Consider the following 19283-nt stretch of genomic DNA (forward strand, 5'->3'; position numbering starts at 1 on the left):
TTATATATATTAATTATATAATTTATATACGGCCCAAGACAATTCATCTTCACTCAGTGTAGGCCAGGCAAGCCAAAAGATTGGTCCCTCTATCTTTAAATGTTTTGCTGTCTTGTCAAAATGTACTTTAGCTATGCCCCATGTAAAGAACTGATCTGCCTTGCAGTATGTTCTCCTTACATATTAAGATGACTCCTTCTTCTCTTTACTGAAGGGAAAAGTCTTAGGTTCAATCTTTTTTCCAGAAACACACAGCTCAAGGATTGCCCCCCCCTTGAGGTCTTAAACAGAGAGTTCTGGAGAACTAAAATGTTCTCCCACTGATTTTTGGATAGTGCACTTCTGGTGTCCAACTCACTCCCATGGCATATATTCAATCGTGTTTTATGGCAATACAAAAGAACAAATGGGACACAAAACAAGTAATTTCAGTTCTCTTGGACGCGCTGTCTTGGACTTCAACACACTTGACCTGAGCCAAGGAAATTACAAGAGGTAGCTTCATTAGGAATAACAGAACTGGAATGCATTGAACATTTTATATCATTTCTCATAAACGTCTTCTCATTAAACTGTTTATTTTAAATGTCAGAGTATTTAATCATCAGTTCAGCTTTTTTCTAAACTAGGGCCCCACCAAGCAAGTTTGGGCAGTGTCCCATAATTCTCTATGCATACTGTTTCATATGTATATTAGGAAAGTTACTATCTACATATTTGTTGTGCTTTCTTTAACCCAGAGTTTTCATTCAGATGCCCTGAATCTGGATACACATTTTGCTCTTTTATTTATTTTTGATTACTGAGGGATGTGGATGATATATCTTCAAAGGAGATGATGCAAAACATTCAAAATATTTTTGCTTTCTCTGGTTTTTATTTTTATTTTCTTTCACTTTCTTCGTTCTGTGCTATAACGTTTACCACAAAAACTTTTCTTTCTTTTGTCTCACTCCTGTTAATGCTCTGGCTATATTAATTGCTGACTCACAGCTCTTCCTGCTGGGTCGCCGCTTGCGCTGAGGATTCCCTCTCCAACTGAGCTTCCTTACAACACCAGAGCTAACAGACAAGTAAATCTTTTAGACTTTTCTATTATTTTGGAATGTTTTCATAATTTTTTAAACTCACTCAATGACATAGTCTATTAAGTATATCTTGCTTCCGCATTTGTGGTTAGTCGAGGCCTCGGATCCGCCATCTATTGATAGCCAAAGTTTTCAAGTTGGATTTAAGAGTTTTCCTCCGTCGTAGTGGGTGATTGCCTCTCACCTCGCTACTCCCCAAGGCTTCACCCTTTTCGCACGTAGCCCTCCAGACTCTCAGTGCCCCTGAAGGGTCTCCAAACTTGAAAAAAATCAGAGTTGGAGGACAGAGACTGTCCTCTTTCCCCTGCACCACCTCCAAGTCACCACCGGAAGTCCAAAGTATGTTCTAAGCCACAGCTCAACTTTTTCAAAATCTTCTCTATTTTCTTAATTTATTCAAGGTAAAAAGAAGATGAAAAGGCTCCTAAATACATTTCATTATATGAACAGCTTTGAATATCTACAATATCTCTATCACTAAGTAGAAAAGCTATTCTGCAATGATATTAATTCCAATTGTTCATCATAATTATAAATTGGATTCAAAAATAATGATAATAATGGGTGAGAGTAACAAAAAACACAGTCCCATCATTAAAATGCTGACTATCTAAAATATACCATACAACTAAGATTAATATTAAACAAAATATTGATGAATTAGAAGAAGCATAAACATGTCATAATTTATGGAACTCTTTTAAAGACTTGATAAAGAACAGGTACAAAATATACTAATAGTTACTAATTAAATATGCACTCACCTTAATGTCCTCTGGCTCTTCAATAGGTTTTGCAAGCCAATTAACCCCTCCTTCCTTTCAGACCAGTTGGAACTAGCACAGTGGTTTAAGACCTCAGCTACATCTTCTGTTTGTCGCAGGTAGTGTGGGATACCTCCATTGCGGGAACCATAGGACCGCTCTGAGCAAGCACTGGAGGCATCACTGTTTGCATCATCATCAGAATACATCCCATATGGTTCATACCTTCTTCTCACCGGTTTTTTCTGGTGGGAGGGGGAATTAAATATTGGATTTAGTAGTTTTGAATGATTTCACTAAAGTACAGGTATTCCTTGCTTAATCACCGTTCATTAAGTGACCATTTAAAATTGTAATAGGGCTAAACAAAGGGACTTAGCCAAAGTTACAGCCATTGCCCCCACAATGAACATTTAAGTGCTTGGCAGCCTGTCCGCTCTTAGGACTGACCACAGGGGTGCCCCAGCTCAGCAGCCCACCAGATCCATCAGTGTGCACAAATCTACTGCAGGCTTAGAGGTTGGACCTGCTCCCCATCCTACTATGCCCAGGAGACCTCAATTTGTTACACGGATAGCACACATAATTTGCCCACTTACCTTTGAGTTTTTCTGCCTCTGTTGACAGGAACATTTAGCCGATGCAATATACAGCCTTCCATAGAGACTGTCTCATGCTATTCTGCAAGCAGATGCCAAATTGTGTGATTTGGAGAAGTAGACTTCCGAACTACTAATGTGAGACTGGCACCAACTCTGGTGATCATTTGGAAAGCTAGAAAGAGGCTCTTTCTGGCTGTCCAAATAATCATGTCCGCTAGCTTTCTAGCCTAGGGTAAAAAGAGAATGGCGCCAGCTCATGTGATTGTTTAGAAGACTAAAAAAGCCTCTTTATAGCCTTTCCAATAAATGCATTTGCTAGCACGATCATTTGGGAGGCTAGAGTGAGTGTCTAGCCTTTTAGCCTTCCGAATGATTGTGAGAGCTGGTGCTCATTTGCAGAATGGCATGAGGTGGCATCTGTAGAAGGGCTGCATGTCACATTGGCTAGGTGCACCTATCAGAAGCTACAAAAAAATGCAAAGGTAAGCAGAGCAATTTATGTGCCTTGTTGGGCCTTTCCCAGGTGTGCAGGCTGGGGAGCAGGTCTGGGCCTCCTGGGCATTGTGAGGTGTGAACAAGGCTGAGGCCTCCTAGTCTCCAACAGGTTCTGTGCGCTAGGGGGCCCTCTAGCTGGCCCTTGGCAGGTCTCCACACACGTGCTGGGTTCCCGGGCTTTCCCCAACCCCCTGAAGCATCCCACATTTGCAAATGAAACAATTCAGCTACAATCATCCTGATCATGTTAAATTACTGTTCATTCTGAACAAAAATCCAGGTGAGTGCCAGACAAAGATGCCCACGCCCTCAAGGCATGTTTTAAGGGATGAGGAATTATGCAAATTCTTCAAAAGAGGTGCATTATAATATGAAAGAGCAGATTTAAAGCTGCTCTTTTCAAATCGGTAAAATAGCCATGTCTTTTTTCAGTTTTACAAAACTGCTTGATAAGTTGCTCCCAGCTGTCTTGAATGTATTGCCACATTGCTTCGTAGTTGCTCCCACCTGTTATTCAGCTTCTCTCCTGAAAGCTTTGCATAGACCTAATGAGAACCTGAGCCTTATTATCAAATATTTTTCTGTGGCTGCCATTTCCTCATCACAGACTATAAATTAACCTCCTAAGCCTATTTCCATATCTTTTCTACGTTCCTGTATATTTTCTGTATAATTTTCAGAAAGTCTATATCAGGCGTGTCCAACCTACGGCCCTGGGCAGCTAGTAATGCGGCCCCACAAGATAATACAAATATTTTAAAAATAAAATAAATGAAGCTTGTTATTTATATATATATATATATATATATATAAACTAAATTATATATTTTATATGTGGCCAAAAACAATTCCTCTTCACTCAATGCAGTCCAGGCAAGTCAAAAGGTTGGACAATCAATCAATCAATCAATCAATCAATCAATCAATCAATCAATCAATCAATCTATCTATCTATCTATCTATCTATCTATCTATCTATCTATCTATCTAATCTATCTATCTAATCTATCTATCTATCTATCTATCTATCTATCTATCTATCTATCTATCTATCTATCTATCTATCGGCAGAATTTGTGTTTCCTTGACTTTAGTATAGACAGATATACTAAACACGTTGAAGGCACCAAAGTAGTTTGATAGGATACAAGGCTTGGACATTAAGGTATCAAAATAATTACAGCCCTATATCATATTGTAACAGGGGAAGCAAAAAAAATGGGAGGAAGGGAGGGAATTAAAGAAAGAAAGAAAGAGGCAGGGAGAAAAAAAAATGTCAGGATGGCACTAGTACCTTGCTTCTGGAGTCTCCTAAGAGCTGTATGCAGGAAAATATTGAAGGGTGGGAAAAAGCATAGAGAATTATGTCAGAAGCTTCTGCAGGCATTTTTCTTGCAACAAAAACACAAGCAAATGAGTCTTAGCAAATTAAAAATACAAATTCAGCCAGTTTTTTTTTAAAGAAATATAAAATGAGTTCAGACAGAGGCATCAAATTGTGCATTCTACTGTTCTCATCTTCCTACAGCCAAGGACTTCAAAAAATACATGCACACAAGTAATATGCATTTAGAAATCTGGCTTTCTAAAGGCAACATTAATATGTTATGCCAGAAACGGGCTATATTGGGGGGAGAGGGCTTGGGGAGAACTTAGTATTCCTGAGAGTAAAGTCCACAGTGGATAGGTTAGGATGGATTTATATATTGTATACGGGTAAAGCTAGGATTCCGTCTCCCACAAATTTTGTTGTTTTGTATGAAGCCTATTTTAGGGCTTGCACCACAGCTGCATATGTTTCTGGCCTCAAATCATTGAGAAACTGTCCTGTTAGTTTTCAGCAATTGCAATGTCTAAATTGATGGCTTCCTTTCTCAGCTGTAGGTTGTATCTGTTTCATGTCATGCTTATGTCTATATGGTACTCTCAGGGGAAAAAAGAGATCTAACATGGTTATTATTTATGTACTAGGTGCCATTTGAGGACAGTTTACTGTAATAGATACCAATTCCCAAGTCTGGAAATATTCCCTCATCTCCTGGAATTAAACTTCAAGAGCTCTTTTGTCACTAAAGATGATCAAATATGCTGTGAGGGTGAAGAGTTCAGTTCTTCTAGCTTACTCTCTCTACTACTGAATAAATTCCCTTTATCTCAAAGTTTATCTGGTTTCCCTGTCAACAGGTCTTTCTCTGCAGTGATCTAGGAATAAAAGAACTCCCCCTTGGACCAGGCTCAGTTGATCTCCTTTTACAAGTACAACAATCAGCCTTGGCCAGGACTGAGAATTTGACCTGAAGGGACTTGTTTTGAGTCTTTTTTTTTAATGGAAATACAGCTTTTACTGTGAAGCAAAGTATCTTGAATCCAAAAAAGAAGAACAAAGGAGAGAAGAGAGAAATAGTCCTTTAAGGCTATTAGAATATTTATATAAGAAGTGATGAAGACAAATAGGCAAGGGAACAGCTGAAGAAAGTTAAAGAACTGTTGATGGTGATCATCAACAACACAGAGCAAAAGCAGCTAAATTCTGAAAAGACGGAGATGAACTTTTTTTTTTACGCATCACATTTTAGGAACTTGTAAATTTTAAAGAGGGTTTCTAAAAAAAAAAAAGGAACAAAACATCATTAAATATATCCTTATGTGAATTTCTCAATCAGTTTATCTCTTTGTAAGTGAAATTAACCAAATGTGCTCATCACACTAGTTAGAATTTGATAAAAAATAAGGCAAATACTACAAATTAGAATAACAGTATCATTTAAATAAGGGGTCCTCCACCCCAGAATACTATAGGGCTGTGGCCTATTCGCAACAGGGCCACGCAAGTGGTGGACCGGTGTGCACACGTGCGCAGCTCGACTTGTGTGAGTGGTGAGCTGGCTTGTGTGCAGACACGCACGTAGCTCAACTTGCGCAAATCAAATTGCACGCACGTGCATGTGTGCGCCGGCCCACCACTTGCACAAATCAAGTTGCACGTGCACACTGTCAGCCTGTCACTTGTGCGGCCTGGTTCTCTTCTTCACCCCTCCGCCAGGCCGCCAAACCAAAAAGGTTGGGGACCACTGATTAGTTCTGATCAACGAAAGCTAGAACACAGTGGCAACGCATGTAGTCTTGATCCCCTTTTGGAAACTCTTAGCATGGGATTGCTGGGAAAATGGACAATTAAACTTTCTACCATTGTGAAACGGAAAACAGATATACACTATACTGTAGTGAAATTCCTAAAATAGTCACAATTTTTGCTAAAGGAGGAGTTGTGTGCAATTGTATGAATGCTACATTTCAGGGCCAAAAGTTCAGTTCTCTATCCTAAGGTATTTGGTATCATTTAAAATTATATCAAAATTTGTTGTTGTTATTTAAGTTATATCTTCAAGAAGCAAAAGAAAAAGATATTGGACCGATGGATGAGTTCATACATGGTTATCAGTAGGTAGAAAAGAGTCAGAGCTTCTTCTACTCACAGGAGCTAGAATTATAACCTTCCTTCTAAAATCACAGCGCTGGGAAGTATCTCAGGTAAAGGATTTTTTTTCTTTGAGATTTATGGCCAAAGATAAGCCAGATGAAAGCTACATTTACCAAAATTGAGGACAGCAGGCCTTCATTTCTTCCAGACCCTATATCCAACTTATCCAAGCTCAAGTCACTTGAATCAGAGTATCAACAATCAGCTCCCAACCTACCCTTGCATTTCCAAAATTCCACATGTAATTCTATGGCAGTTTTGATGAAAAAGAACTGGAACTGTAGTTGTTTGAAATATTGTTTCGCATGACTATGAATGAGATCTTCATCACCATGTAATTTATGTAACTATATTAATCATATAGTACTGGGCAACCTTTTCTTATACAGGTAGTCCTCAAGTTACGAATGTAATGGAGCCTGTCCATTTCATTCGTAACTCAAAAACTCGGAGTGAATCTCGTACCTCGAACACAATTCACTCCCTGCTCGTTAAGACGCACACGGCTCATTAACTGAACATGAGGTATCAAAGATCCATTTTCTCTCTGCCCGTTCCTGGTGCTGCCCAGGTCTGAGGCTGGGGGATGCTTCCGTGTGCCTCTGGAGGCGGATTCGGGTGTCTGAAGCCTTTTCCAGACTGCTGCCGCCCAGATCTGAAGCTCTGGGATGTTTCCATGGCCCTCCAGAGGCCTGTTTCCGGGCAGTAGCGGCCTGGAAAAGGCCTCCAGCGCCCGGATGCAGCCTACGGAGGCACACGGAAGTGTTCCGCAGCCTCAGATCCGGGTGGCAGCAGTCTGGAAAAGGCCTCCAATGGCCGGATCCAGCCTCTGGAGGGCTTCGGAAGTGTCTCCCAGCCACAAGTCCAGGCGGCAGCAGCCTGGAAAAGGCCTCCGGCACCCGGATCCAGCCTCCAGAGGCATACAGAAGGATCCCCCAGCTTCAGTTCCATTCTCGTTGCCGAGAACAGAGGCCTAAAGTACCATGAGATCACGCAAGATCAGTAGCGTGAGATCTCGCCCCACTGATCTCGCGTGAACTTGCGTTACTTTAGGCCTCCATTCTCTGCAATTGCATCGAAGGCCTGGAGCAGCCAAGAAAGCGAAGGATCTCGATCTTCACAGGGTGAGTACTGAAGGCCTAGTGCCTAGGGAGACCCGTGGCAGGGGTGGGGAGGGAATAACCAGGGTGAATGTTGCAGTACCACTGTGTTCACTCGTAAAGGTGAACGACTGCCATGGTGCGGCAACATTCGTAATTTCAGGACTTGCTCATAAGCACTGGGGGCGCTTTATTGTATGACTTCAAATGTTTGCTAAGGGAACGCTCGTAACTCGGGGATTACCTGTATTTAATAAAATCCTGGTTATCAACCTATAATTAAAATCATTTTATCCAATAAACCTCATTTTATAAATCAGAAACTAAACATTCATCAGCCAAGTGGCTCCAATTTTAATATTCCATTATTTTTTAGTTCTTAGTTTGCAAATCCATTACACATTTGGTCTTTATGAATAGTGCTAATGCAGTGGTTCTCAACCTTTTTAATGCCGCGACCCCAACCGGTCGTAAGTCGAGGATTAAACCAGTCGTAAGTCGAGGACTAAACCGGTCGTAAGTCGAGGACTACCCAACCGGTCGTACGTCGAGGACTTTCCCTGCCCAGGAGTGCCGCGCATGCGTGGTTCCCCCTCCTGCGCCGGCCGAGGTGTAGCTGGCAAGCGGCAGAGACGGAGCAGGCCAACCACCAGCTGGCCCAGCCCAAGGGAGGTAAGGCACCCACCGGAAAAGGGGAAAAAATGGCGGACAAAAAAAATGGCAGACAAAAAAAATGGCAGACAGCCTTGCTTGGCGACCCCCGTGAAATGGTCGATCGACCCCAAATGGGGTCCCGACCCACAGGTTGAGAACCACTGTGCTAATGGAAGAAAAATAATGCAATTTTGGATTCAGCAGAAAAGCAAAAGAAAATGTTCAAATTGTGTTTTTTTTTCTTGCTATAAAATAATGTCAAAAATATGCATGTAGCATGTGCTTCCTAATAATCTGCAAAAGTCCAGTTTCATATAGTATTTATTGATCATTCAGTGGATGAGAATGCAGGTTTTCACTGCACTGTGTTATACAATAACATATTTAGAGACAATAGATGCTATTTTTACATTATCTTGTAACTCATAGTTCATAATGCTAAGAGCCTTCCATATATTGTCTGCCACTCTGGATCTCCAATATTTGGGAGTAACAGCAAAATGTCAAAAGTAATGTTCAATAAAAATGAACTTAAAACCTAGTCCATAGAATCATCTGCAATCAGAGATGCAGTAATACAATCTGTTATATTTGTTTATAAAATTATTTATATATTTTTGCTTTTAAGTAGACTCTTAATTTCAAGAGTACAAGAGAATTTGAAAATATTAAAGTACATAGTACATAAGCCTTTGTTTCTTTAACCTTTGTTATATTTAATAGAATTTCAGAATTGAAAAGGGATGGCTGGAATTGTATTCCTTTTACTGCTACATAAATAAGAATCACAAATGTGTTTTATTATTGCAAATCATCCAAAGACCAACCAACAGGTGCAGTTCAATCAACCCATAATCTAATTATTATTAATTATTGTTAATGGTAATTAACAAGTGACCTGATCAGAAACCTCTAGAATTAACGACAGGAGCCTTTGTCAAGATAACCCATACAAACTTTCCCTAGGGTAGGACAAAGCAATTTATTCTCAATAGATATTTCAACTATAAATTTTAACTCTTCAAAATTGGCAAATGAATAAGAATAAAACACAATTGTGGAACACGAAGCAAACATATTGCACATACTGACACACCCAGTATAAGTATTATTCACAACTTATATTAGGAGACTGGTCAATTCTCTTCATAGTGGCATTCATGAGCATTTGACACAGATGGTTTCACTATTATAATGCATTTACTTGAAAGATAATGTATACAAACAGTAAGATTTATTTCCACAAATAAAAAAATCAGGATCAGACCGTGAAACTCATCTTCTACATTTCACTGCACTAATACCAACAATTTAACTCTTCACAATGCAATTATGCATTAAAACTCCCTTTCCTCACATCTTCCCAAATCCTAAAGAAAGATTTAGGCAGACTCACATGTACACATACAGGCTCATTTAATAGAACACATATAAAATTAAGAGAGGAAAATGTACGTACAGAAAGCAACTTCAAGTAACTTTCTGGAGTCGGTAACATGTTGTGCTTTCCCTCTTACCAATGCATCTGCCACAGCAGTCTCCAGATCTGTGCTTGTACTCAGAACTCGCATTGCATTCATAGAGGCAGGCAACCTGCCTGGCTGGCCAAGCCCAAACCGGTCTGCACAAAAGACAAGAATGAAAGCCATCATTACATAAGTTCACAGCCCCTTGGAATATTAATAAGGCCATTGGCTGCTTTAATTCTTATTGGGTCCAAGTTTTAAGAATTACTGTGAGGCTATAATAGAAAGTCAAACAAATTCTGTGTATATGGTTAGAAAAGAGGGACAGGAGGGAGACTGTTATTTAAATTCTTTTACAATAATGGTTAAATATAACTACTTTTACATATTCCCAATTTTTCAAAGGAGGAAGTGTAAGCACTATGGCAAAGTTCTTCAACTTCGTAAGAAACTTGCAGTAATATATTGTTAATTTCTTAACTTACTTCTAGGTCTTGTAATAGTATTTTTATGAACTGGCTCATTCAAGTCTTAATCTGAATAGTTCCAATTATTGTGATTGTTGTATATTTGTGTACTTGCTGGTTAAAGTTTAGTGAAAACAGAACCAAGAATCGAAAGTAAAGCTCCAGCAATTTGTACAACTGATCAACAAAAAATTAAAGGTGACAATTTTTTTAAAAAACAAAAACAAATATTCTATGCACTATTCCCATTGTATTTGGAAGATGAATAAATCTTCATAGACCATCAAATAATTTTAAGATTTCCCCCTTCCAATCTCTTAATATATAATTAAATGTTATAATTTTAAAATAAATAATATTAATTTATTTAGCCCATCAAGACTTCTTTGAGATTTAATAATTTGGGTTTTTAAAGTAATCACTATTTTATTTCTTTAAATCTAAAGATTAAATTATGATTTTATGTATACTATATGAAAGTATTTCCCAACCATGGCAACATTACAATGTGTTGATTTCAACTCCCAGAATCCCCTAGCACCATCTACGCATCCTAAAGTTGCCAATATTGAAAAACACTATTATATTGGAGAAGTAATGCAGTATTAGAATAAATGGATTGATTTACCTATTATTATTTTTAATAGAATTATCTGGACCAGTGTTGCCTAAAGTGTACACAGCTGTCATTTTTCCATCCTCGTCAATGAACTCCCAAAGGCTTAATCGTGGGAGACTTTAAAATAGCCATCCCAATGAAGGCAATTAGTTGCATATAACTGGTGTAAAGGGAAATATGCTTCCCATGCACCTCAAAAGATCTGTTCAATGGTGTCCAACTAATATTGTGAATCTAATAAGGAATTAGATTATTCCATGTATCTTTTGATTTATTTATTTTAAGATCCCTTTCATTTGTAGCCCCATTAAGCTGGATTTCACTCATAGTATGGTACCCCAATCTTTGCAGCTTGACGGCCTGGCTGGAGGGGTAGAGGGAAACCGGGCCACATGAGCAGCGGGTTGGCATGCATGCGTAGGCACATTTCTACTCGCATGAGGGGTGGGCTAGTGCAAACACGCAAGCACATGCAGTTTGACTAGTTGAGCTGTGTATGCATGTGTGTGCGTGTCAGCCCACCACTTGCATGAGTCAAGCTACGTGCACATGTGTGCACTAGTCTGCTGTTCTTGCGGCCCGGTTGCAAACAGGCCACGACCCGGAAGTGGGCCAAGACCCAGGGGTTGGGACCCGTGTTAGAGGATGGATGTACAAATTATCATTTTGTGGCTACCAACAAATACACTTTTTATGTTAAGAAATTGCATGTAGCTATTTAAGGGTACTCTAATTAAAAATCACATTTGTTTAAGCAGTGTTATGATTTCAACTCTAATGCACAGAAATGTCTTTCAATATCAGTTGGAGAAAATGACAATAACAATCGATATAAAATCCTAGAAACAGAAAAATATCATTGGGAAATATTATTTATGAACCGATTTTAAGCCTTTGCAGACAAAAATTTCATTTAACTTTATTGTATTTGTTAAGTTTCCACTAAGGGGAACAAAATCAGATCAACGTTGTGAACAATTGCTGCTACTAACATGAAGAAAGCAAAATTAAACTTATTTGAGCATTGTGGTAATGCCACTTAAGAGTTTGATATTTTTCAAATTTTACTAAGATCAGACAGTTGACAACAAGCACATTTTCTAAAAAAAATAAAATATATATTACATGCGAAAATTAAATATCTTTAATGAAAATCTGCTTTGAAAAGGAATTGATGAAGTTCACAGGGAAAGAAAAACTATATGTATTACTATCTCCTTTTTTAATGCATGTAGTTGCTGAAGCAGCACAGATGCTTGTTTCAAACATCAGCTTTGCTCCAAGCAGGAGGATTTGGTGAAATGATGATAATGAATATGAGAATCCAAATGTTTTGCTATGTCATTTTGTTCATTCAACATAATATCTTAAGGCCCAGTAAGTATTTGGTACATTATGAAAATATATTGCAATTCTTTAGTGAACAAACTGAACAGGATATTTCAAAGATGCAATCAATCATAGGCTAACTTAGATTTTTCAGTCCTTTGGTTCCGAACTCAACTGAAATGGAATTTCACCTCAGTTAAATCTTGCAAAATTATCACTAACATTTTTGAAAAAGTTAAGTATAACTGGATCTCTACTATTTGTGGGGGAAAATGTATACACATACATATTCATCATACACGTACGTATACAAACTGCAATGTTGTTCCACTAAAAATACGTGAGCATCTGAGACTATAGATTTTGCTCACAGACATTGCAAGTCAGTATTATCACTGTATTAAGAACCTAGTCATAACTTCCTAGGATGACATCCCATGGATATTACTTGACTAGTTTCGTGGCACGAGAAATTAGTAATTTTTGGAACAATGAGAAAGGAGTCTATCATGAATATGCAGTTACGTTATTTTTTTTTATTAAAAAAAAACAATAATCTTGACTAGATTACATCCTGATTTGATACAGTACAAAATAATCATTTGACAGTCCAAATATAAGTAAAAGTATATTTGCATCCCAGTTTGAATATTGATACCCCCTTCAAAAGGACATTTTTCTGAGAAATAAATTTGGCAGCCACTCTTATATAAGGAGTGAAAATCTTATTCCTGCTTACTCTAACCAAACTGAAATAATCAAATTTCCAGAAGAACCAGTGCTAAATCTGGCTTCATGTTGTTTTGAATAAAAATTGTCATTGCATTAGAAAAGGGAAGATAGTTTTTTAAAAGACATGGATAATCAAAATGGCAAAGTAAAGTTGCAAGCCTTTAAAATATTCAATAGAAACAATTAAATTAAATCACATTAAGTATATATGACATGCAACTTTATGTCCCAGTTTTTAGTATATGAACAGCAACAAAGATGATGGTGGTGTGGTGATGATGAAGAAATGAACTTCTTACTGGATTATATTCTGTATTTTTCAGTGCCTGTCTAGATCATAACACTGTCAGATAATGGAAATTTACCTCAGGCACAGGAGCAGAAATCCCCAATAAAGCCCAGAAGACTCTAAAACTACTACACTGACAGAGAATAGCATACAGGTAGTCCTTGCTTAATGACCATTCGTTCAGTAACCATTTGAAGTTACGATGGTATTGAAAGAATCAAAGTTATAGACTTGCAGTGGCCCTCCTGTCACATGATCAAAATCCAGGCACTTTGCAACTGCAATCTATACTTCAAATCCCCATCCCACCTATTTTCCCCTATCTCTGCCCTTTTAGCCATCCTGCACTCCACTGCTGCTGCCTTCTGCTGACCATCACTGTCTTCTCCTCCCATTGTTGGCAAGGCATACCTGGCTAAGACAGCTGCTGGCCTTCGTAAGTCTTTGGTAACGCTTCCCGAAGGCTCCATGCAGTGCTTGAATGCCTCACAAAGTGCCAGCAGATGCCTCAACTAGGTGTTCCTCATCAGCAGTGAAAGGAAGATCAACTGGGGGGGGGGGGAAGGCAGTGGAATTAGGGTGGCCAAAAGGGAAGACATGGGCAGGGAAACAGTTAGGGGGAGTTGAAGTGGAGGCAAGCACAGTAAGGCAGAAGCATGAGGTCCTTGCCTAATGATCACAACCAGGACTACCAAAACTGCTGTTGCTAAGTGGTGCAGTCATGTGATGTTTTGCTTAATGACCATTTTGCTTAACGATGGAAATTCCAGTCCCAACTGGTGCCATTAAATGAAGACTACTTGTATTCTATTCAGGTACTAAGGCAGGGGCTTGAGTCTTGGTGATAGCTTCTAAAATCTCAATGGAAAAATTTCAAATCTTTTCACGGGCACCTCCGTTACACAGAAAGATTGGTGGTGCTATGTCATGTTATTTCAATTTTGTTAATAACTTATCTAACACTGAAGGAACTATTTTAGGAGAAGATTATGAAATGGTATTAAAGGTCATTAATTAACTCCATGGAAAGAAATATTACTCCAAGATAATTCAGACTGTACTAATGAATATCAGTAGCATATAAAGCGGCTTTTCCAAACCTCCTGCCTTCCAAGTAGAGTGGCTTGCATCATTCATTCTCTCCTAGCTATCATGATGAATAGCCAGACTGGGTGGGGAAGACAGAAATTGTATTCTAGCACAGAGGTCCCCAACCTTTTGGGCACCAGGGACCAGTGCCATGGAGAAAGGTTTTTCTGCAGACAAGAAGAGGTGTGGTTTTGAATGCTGCCTGCAACCCAAGGATGGAGCTTTGCTTATTTGTGCGGTCCGCTTGTTGGCATGCTGTGGACTGGTACTGGTCCACAGACCGGGGGTTGGAGATCCCTGTTCTAGCACATCTGGATGGAACTCAGTTAAGAAATAATATTGAGGAGTAATATTATAAAGTATAATTGGGATAAGCATTTTAATATGTTACTAAGATGTATTATATTGAGGTCTGGTTCAAACATAAAGCAATGTATATTTAAAGAAACTTTTGATTCAAAATGCTTACTTCCAATCCTGAATATTAAATGCTATTAAATGGTTATATGTAACAATTAGCATACTAGATTTACATCCTTAAATTACATGTTTTATCAGTGTTGGCCAAGCTTAATACAGCACATGTTTGTAGCAGGCTGTATTTTTGGAATAATAAGCCTTATTACCAACAAGCCATGCATTCAAGAAGTGGAGAGACAGGGTCAGCAGAAAAGAAGGAGGGCAGAGAGTGGGAAAAAAGAAAGAGCAATTGTTTCATGGGTAACTGGCCAGTATGTGAGTAGTGATGGGGAGGGCTGAGTAAGCTGGAATTAACCCATCAAAGTCTTGGCAATGGCCTCTAATCTGTGATACACAAGGACTTTTGTTATAAACTAGCTTGGATGGAAGTCACATATATGACTGGGCCTCACTTAAGTTAAAGAACAAGAATCTCTTACAGCAAAGGGAACTTTTGTAAATATTCTACATATGAAGCTTTGATGTTAAAAATATATCAAGAAAACCTCTTTTTCATTCAGTGGGACCTTATAACTTAAATCAATATAAAGAAAACAAGGAACATTATGGGGCTGATTTCTGTGGTCCACATAAAGTCAAAACTATTAGGTAAATAGAGCAAAGTTTCAGATATAAATCTGGAATTTACATGATAGGAATACATAAATAAACGGTCTCTTCTGGTTTACATTATCAGTATTTAAAACTTGTATTAAACAGATGTAGATGCTGTTTCTAGAGTTTTTTTTTCTTTCAATATTTATATATTCCAAAGCCCAGATAACATCATAATGACTTTCTGTCATCAAAGCAGTAGCATAGTTTTCAAAAGAGACCTAAGCAGCCTGCAAATTAAATTGAAATTCTACTGTTTTATTTATGTCTCAGAACTATAAATGTTGGGTTGATGGGCAAAGTTTTGCCATTTTGATGACTGTGTTCCTGTAGCACTACATGAACTAGCAGCAAAGATCCTTGGTAAAGCCTCAGACTTGGATGCCCATTCCCCGAATGCCAGACCAGGGGGAGGAGAGTAAAGAAAGATTCAATTTTATTACCCCTAATTTTCACTATATACTGTATAAACCAAATATAATTTAAAATCAATTGAAACCAGCATTAAATTAACCATCATAAACTCTACTTTAACAAACTATTTTACTGGCTTGTCTATAAGATCATGCCAAGGACTAGCTAATGCAGTGTTCTCCAACTGTTATTGTCCAGATTTTTGATTAATGAGCCCAAGCATGTTGAGTGGCTATGATGGTTTAGAATGGTGAGAACTATAGCTAAAACATCTGGAATATCTGAGGCCAGGAAATATTTGTGTAAAGTAAAATGAGATTGTGGCTTATTTCTTCTCCCAACCACTTTTATGAAAAAGGGGAAATAAAATATTTGTGTTCTGGTTATCCATACAGGGTCTCTTTGCTCATGCATAGATTCTGATTTAGCGTTATGTGTGATCCTAATCAATAAGGTTTTAAAAACTCAAAGCTATAGCTGAATCTGACTCGCTTCCTTAGTTGCATTAATCTCATTTGCTAGCTGTCTCATTTGCTAGCTGTTAGAAATATTACTCACTAATGAACAATTGCTATAGCTGCTTTTCATAGATATAAAGAGGAGGAAGTTACAGTGTCCTTCCTTAGTACTTCCTGAGAGGTACATGGGAAGTATATGACAATACTCTATAAGCTGCTGTAATATTGTTTGATTTCCAGAAATAACATTAAGCAAAAGAATAAAAATGAGCAAAAATAAAAACATTCAAAATAGAAGATGACAAAAGCACGTTAAATAATAATAATCTCATGATGATCCCACATGCTAAGTGGTGAATGACATTTGTGAGAGCAAATGTTACAAAGGTAATAAAAAGAGACAATATTAAGAAGCAGACTCATGCAGTTAGCACTTGTTCACCTGACTGCCCAACAGAATCAGCAGTGGAGAGAGCACTAGTGGATCTGGAATGACGTCGAGAGGCTGCAAGTAAAAGGAATGGCAACACCCACAGAATTAACACACAAGTACTTTAGACAAAAACAATGCCACAATCCAAAGGAGATGCACATGATTCACTACCAACACTGGGATTACAAAGGGAAAAGAAATGGCACTGTGTATGAATGGACTTGAAAATCAATTGCAAGCCCCATGGTAGGTCTGACATAGCGTTTCTTGCATACGCTCCCTCCACCCTCAACTATGGAACATATGATACATGGAAAACGAAAGGAATAACCTCTAAGCCTTCCAGCTTGTATGAAGTCCAGCAGAGATCGATAACAATAATCACCTGTCGAATACAGGTGAATCACCATGATAACATGAAATGACTAATTCAGCAGCAATAGGATTTAGATGTAAACAATCCAAATCCTAAGGTGAGACCACAATGAATCCTTAGAAAGTGTGCTTGCAATTATAAAAGTTTAGTTTTTTTCATTCAAAGATGTAAAATCCCATAATCAATAAAAAGACAATTTTTAATCAGGGACAAAGTAAGTTAGTGCAGAAAAACAACAGACAACAGGAAGTAACTTTCGTTTAACATAGTGACAATACGAATTATACTTAGGACATGCAAAGTATTTATTATTCAAGTTCTTATTAATTTGATTGCAAAGCTATTTTATGTAGACTCAGTTCATTGATCCATCTTCCAAATTGTATTCAGTCTAACAGTCAATGGCTCTCCCATGGTTCACAAAAAGAAAATCTCTTTTAAAAGTTCCTATCTGGAACTATTATCTGTACATCAGAAATTGGTCCTTGGGACTTTCTTCATGCCAAAACTTATTCTTTCCCAGAGTCTAATCTAATAGGACTCCCCAAATCCACACAGCATTGCCCATGTACTAACTCAGGTACAATACTGGATGTGTGGATTTTGACTAATAGGCAAAATTAATAAAATGGGATAGCTGAAATACTACTAATTAGGTTACAGAATGGCCTGCAACCAACCAGCTTTGTGGATGGATAGAACTGAATACCTGAGAAGAAAAGGTGTAATAGCAACAGTTATTTTAACCACATTCACAGTGTTAATAGCTCTAAACTGAAAATATTTCTGGTATATGGGACTTTAAAATCCCACCAAAACTTAACTAAAATCAGAATTTATATTGATATATGTCTTTAAATAAACAAAATTATATGCAGTGTGGAATAGCCAATGTGAATAATTCCAAGATTAAACTAGATATAAGAGCTTGGAAATTACTATTTGCTTGAATAGGTTTCTACAATGTTGCTAGAGAATAAAATAGCTCAATCTGTACAATTACTGTATTAATAGAATGTAGCATATAATTAAGGGAAAAAAGAAATAACTTGTCCTACAAGAAACAACATGAGATGCATACTATAATTGCATTTAGAATGTTATTTTAATTCTGGGACTGAACAAAAGAACTATAAAGAAAATATTTCTAATGAACCTAAGATACGAAGCACAAATTGCTCCTATAAAAAGACTCAATTGCATTCTTGAAGTCAAACAGATTGTTACATTTGCAGGTTGAGGACAAGCACCTATGCAATGTAGATCTTTCTATACTCTATGGTTTTCTTTGGGTGTATTGGGCACAGCCAATCAATACATACACATGCAGAGAGAAGCACAATGAATAAACCTTGCTAATCAAAAAGCGTCAGCAAAAAAGCCTGAAGATGCAACTGAGGGATGAGAAGTTGTGTTTCAGCTCCATTATTTTTGAACCATCTCTTTATTCAACAGACTCATGGTTTTCAAAAATTTGTTTCCTACAAATCACTTTAAAATTGCTAGTATTTTAAAGGAATTATTTAATGAAGTTTTTTTTGTTCTAGATCAACAGTATTATTTCAGCAACCATAGCTCTGCTATTCCAGGATGCAGAACGCATATGCTTTGATTTGGTTTACCCTCACTATAATTTGTGGTTTTTTTTCTTTCTAAAAAATAAAGAAATTATTTAAAAAAAATTGAACTGGTGCTGGTCTATATAAACCAGTCTAACAGGCTTAGATGACTTTGCTCATAGCAGTCTTTATCTCAATTATCAAGATAGCAAATTAGATGCTGGGATTAGTGCAATTACTGTTAACTAAAGCATTTAGAAATTGCCTCAATAGAATGTGCAGACTACCAGAGTTTCATGGCCACAATTTGCATGGAACCATCCAGAGTTAAAAACAAAAGGATTTAGAAATTGTTTAAAAATAAAACAATCCATAATGTATTGAACTATATAATAAAATGCTAGCTAATGACAGTGAAGCTGGAATAATGTAAGTTAGCAGTGGATTCTGAGAAGTTATTGACAGTTATTAAAATAATATTTTGTGAATCACTCTCTATTAATATTAGTAGTTTTGATTAATATGTGCTTAGTGATTTGTAATAATCAGCTATTAAACCTGGGGGGGATGGGAAACAAATGAACTGCTGGTTCTCCTTAGGTGGTAATTTGGTCAGAGCTGGAGCTGTAACTAACATTGTTCAGTACATACTTTCTGACATGACAGGAAACATTAAAAATACCAGGAAAATTTGGTAAATATTCTTACATATTTCTTGGTAATTCAATAATAGAGGGTGACTGTATTGAAACCAAATTTAAAATCTTCCTAAAATCTGGATTTCCCCCCCCCCC

At 37.6% G+C, this 19283-nt stretch overlaps 1 protein-coding gene across 1 annotated transcript in view; it reads right to left on the reverse strand.

Annotated features, from left to right (window-relative positions):
- The window catches only part of CLASP1 (cytoplasmic linker associated protein 1), a gene marked incomplete at its 5' end in the record, with an annotated part of 108507 nt that overhangs the window by 42319 nt on the left and 46905 nt on the right, over positions 1 to 19283 (reverse strand). Inside the window, 2 exons of the mRNA XM_015817639.1 lie at positions 1853 to 2097; positions 9702 to 9805. Coding sequence (XP_015673125.1) covers positions 1853 to 2097; positions 9702 to 9805 — 349 coding nt within the window. The remainder of the gene's footprint in view (positions 1 to 1852; positions 2098 to 9701; positions 9806 to 19283) is intronic.

The sequence above is a fragment of the Protobothrops mucrosquamatus genome, unplaced genomic scaffold, assembly GCF_001527695.2.
Source record: "Protobothrops mucrosquamatus isolate PMUCROS unplaced genomic scaffold, P.Mucros_1.0 scaffold613, whole genome shotgun sequence".
NCBI lineage: Eukaryota > Metazoa > Chordata > Lepidosauria > Squamata > Viperidae > Protobothrops > Protobothrops mucrosquamatus.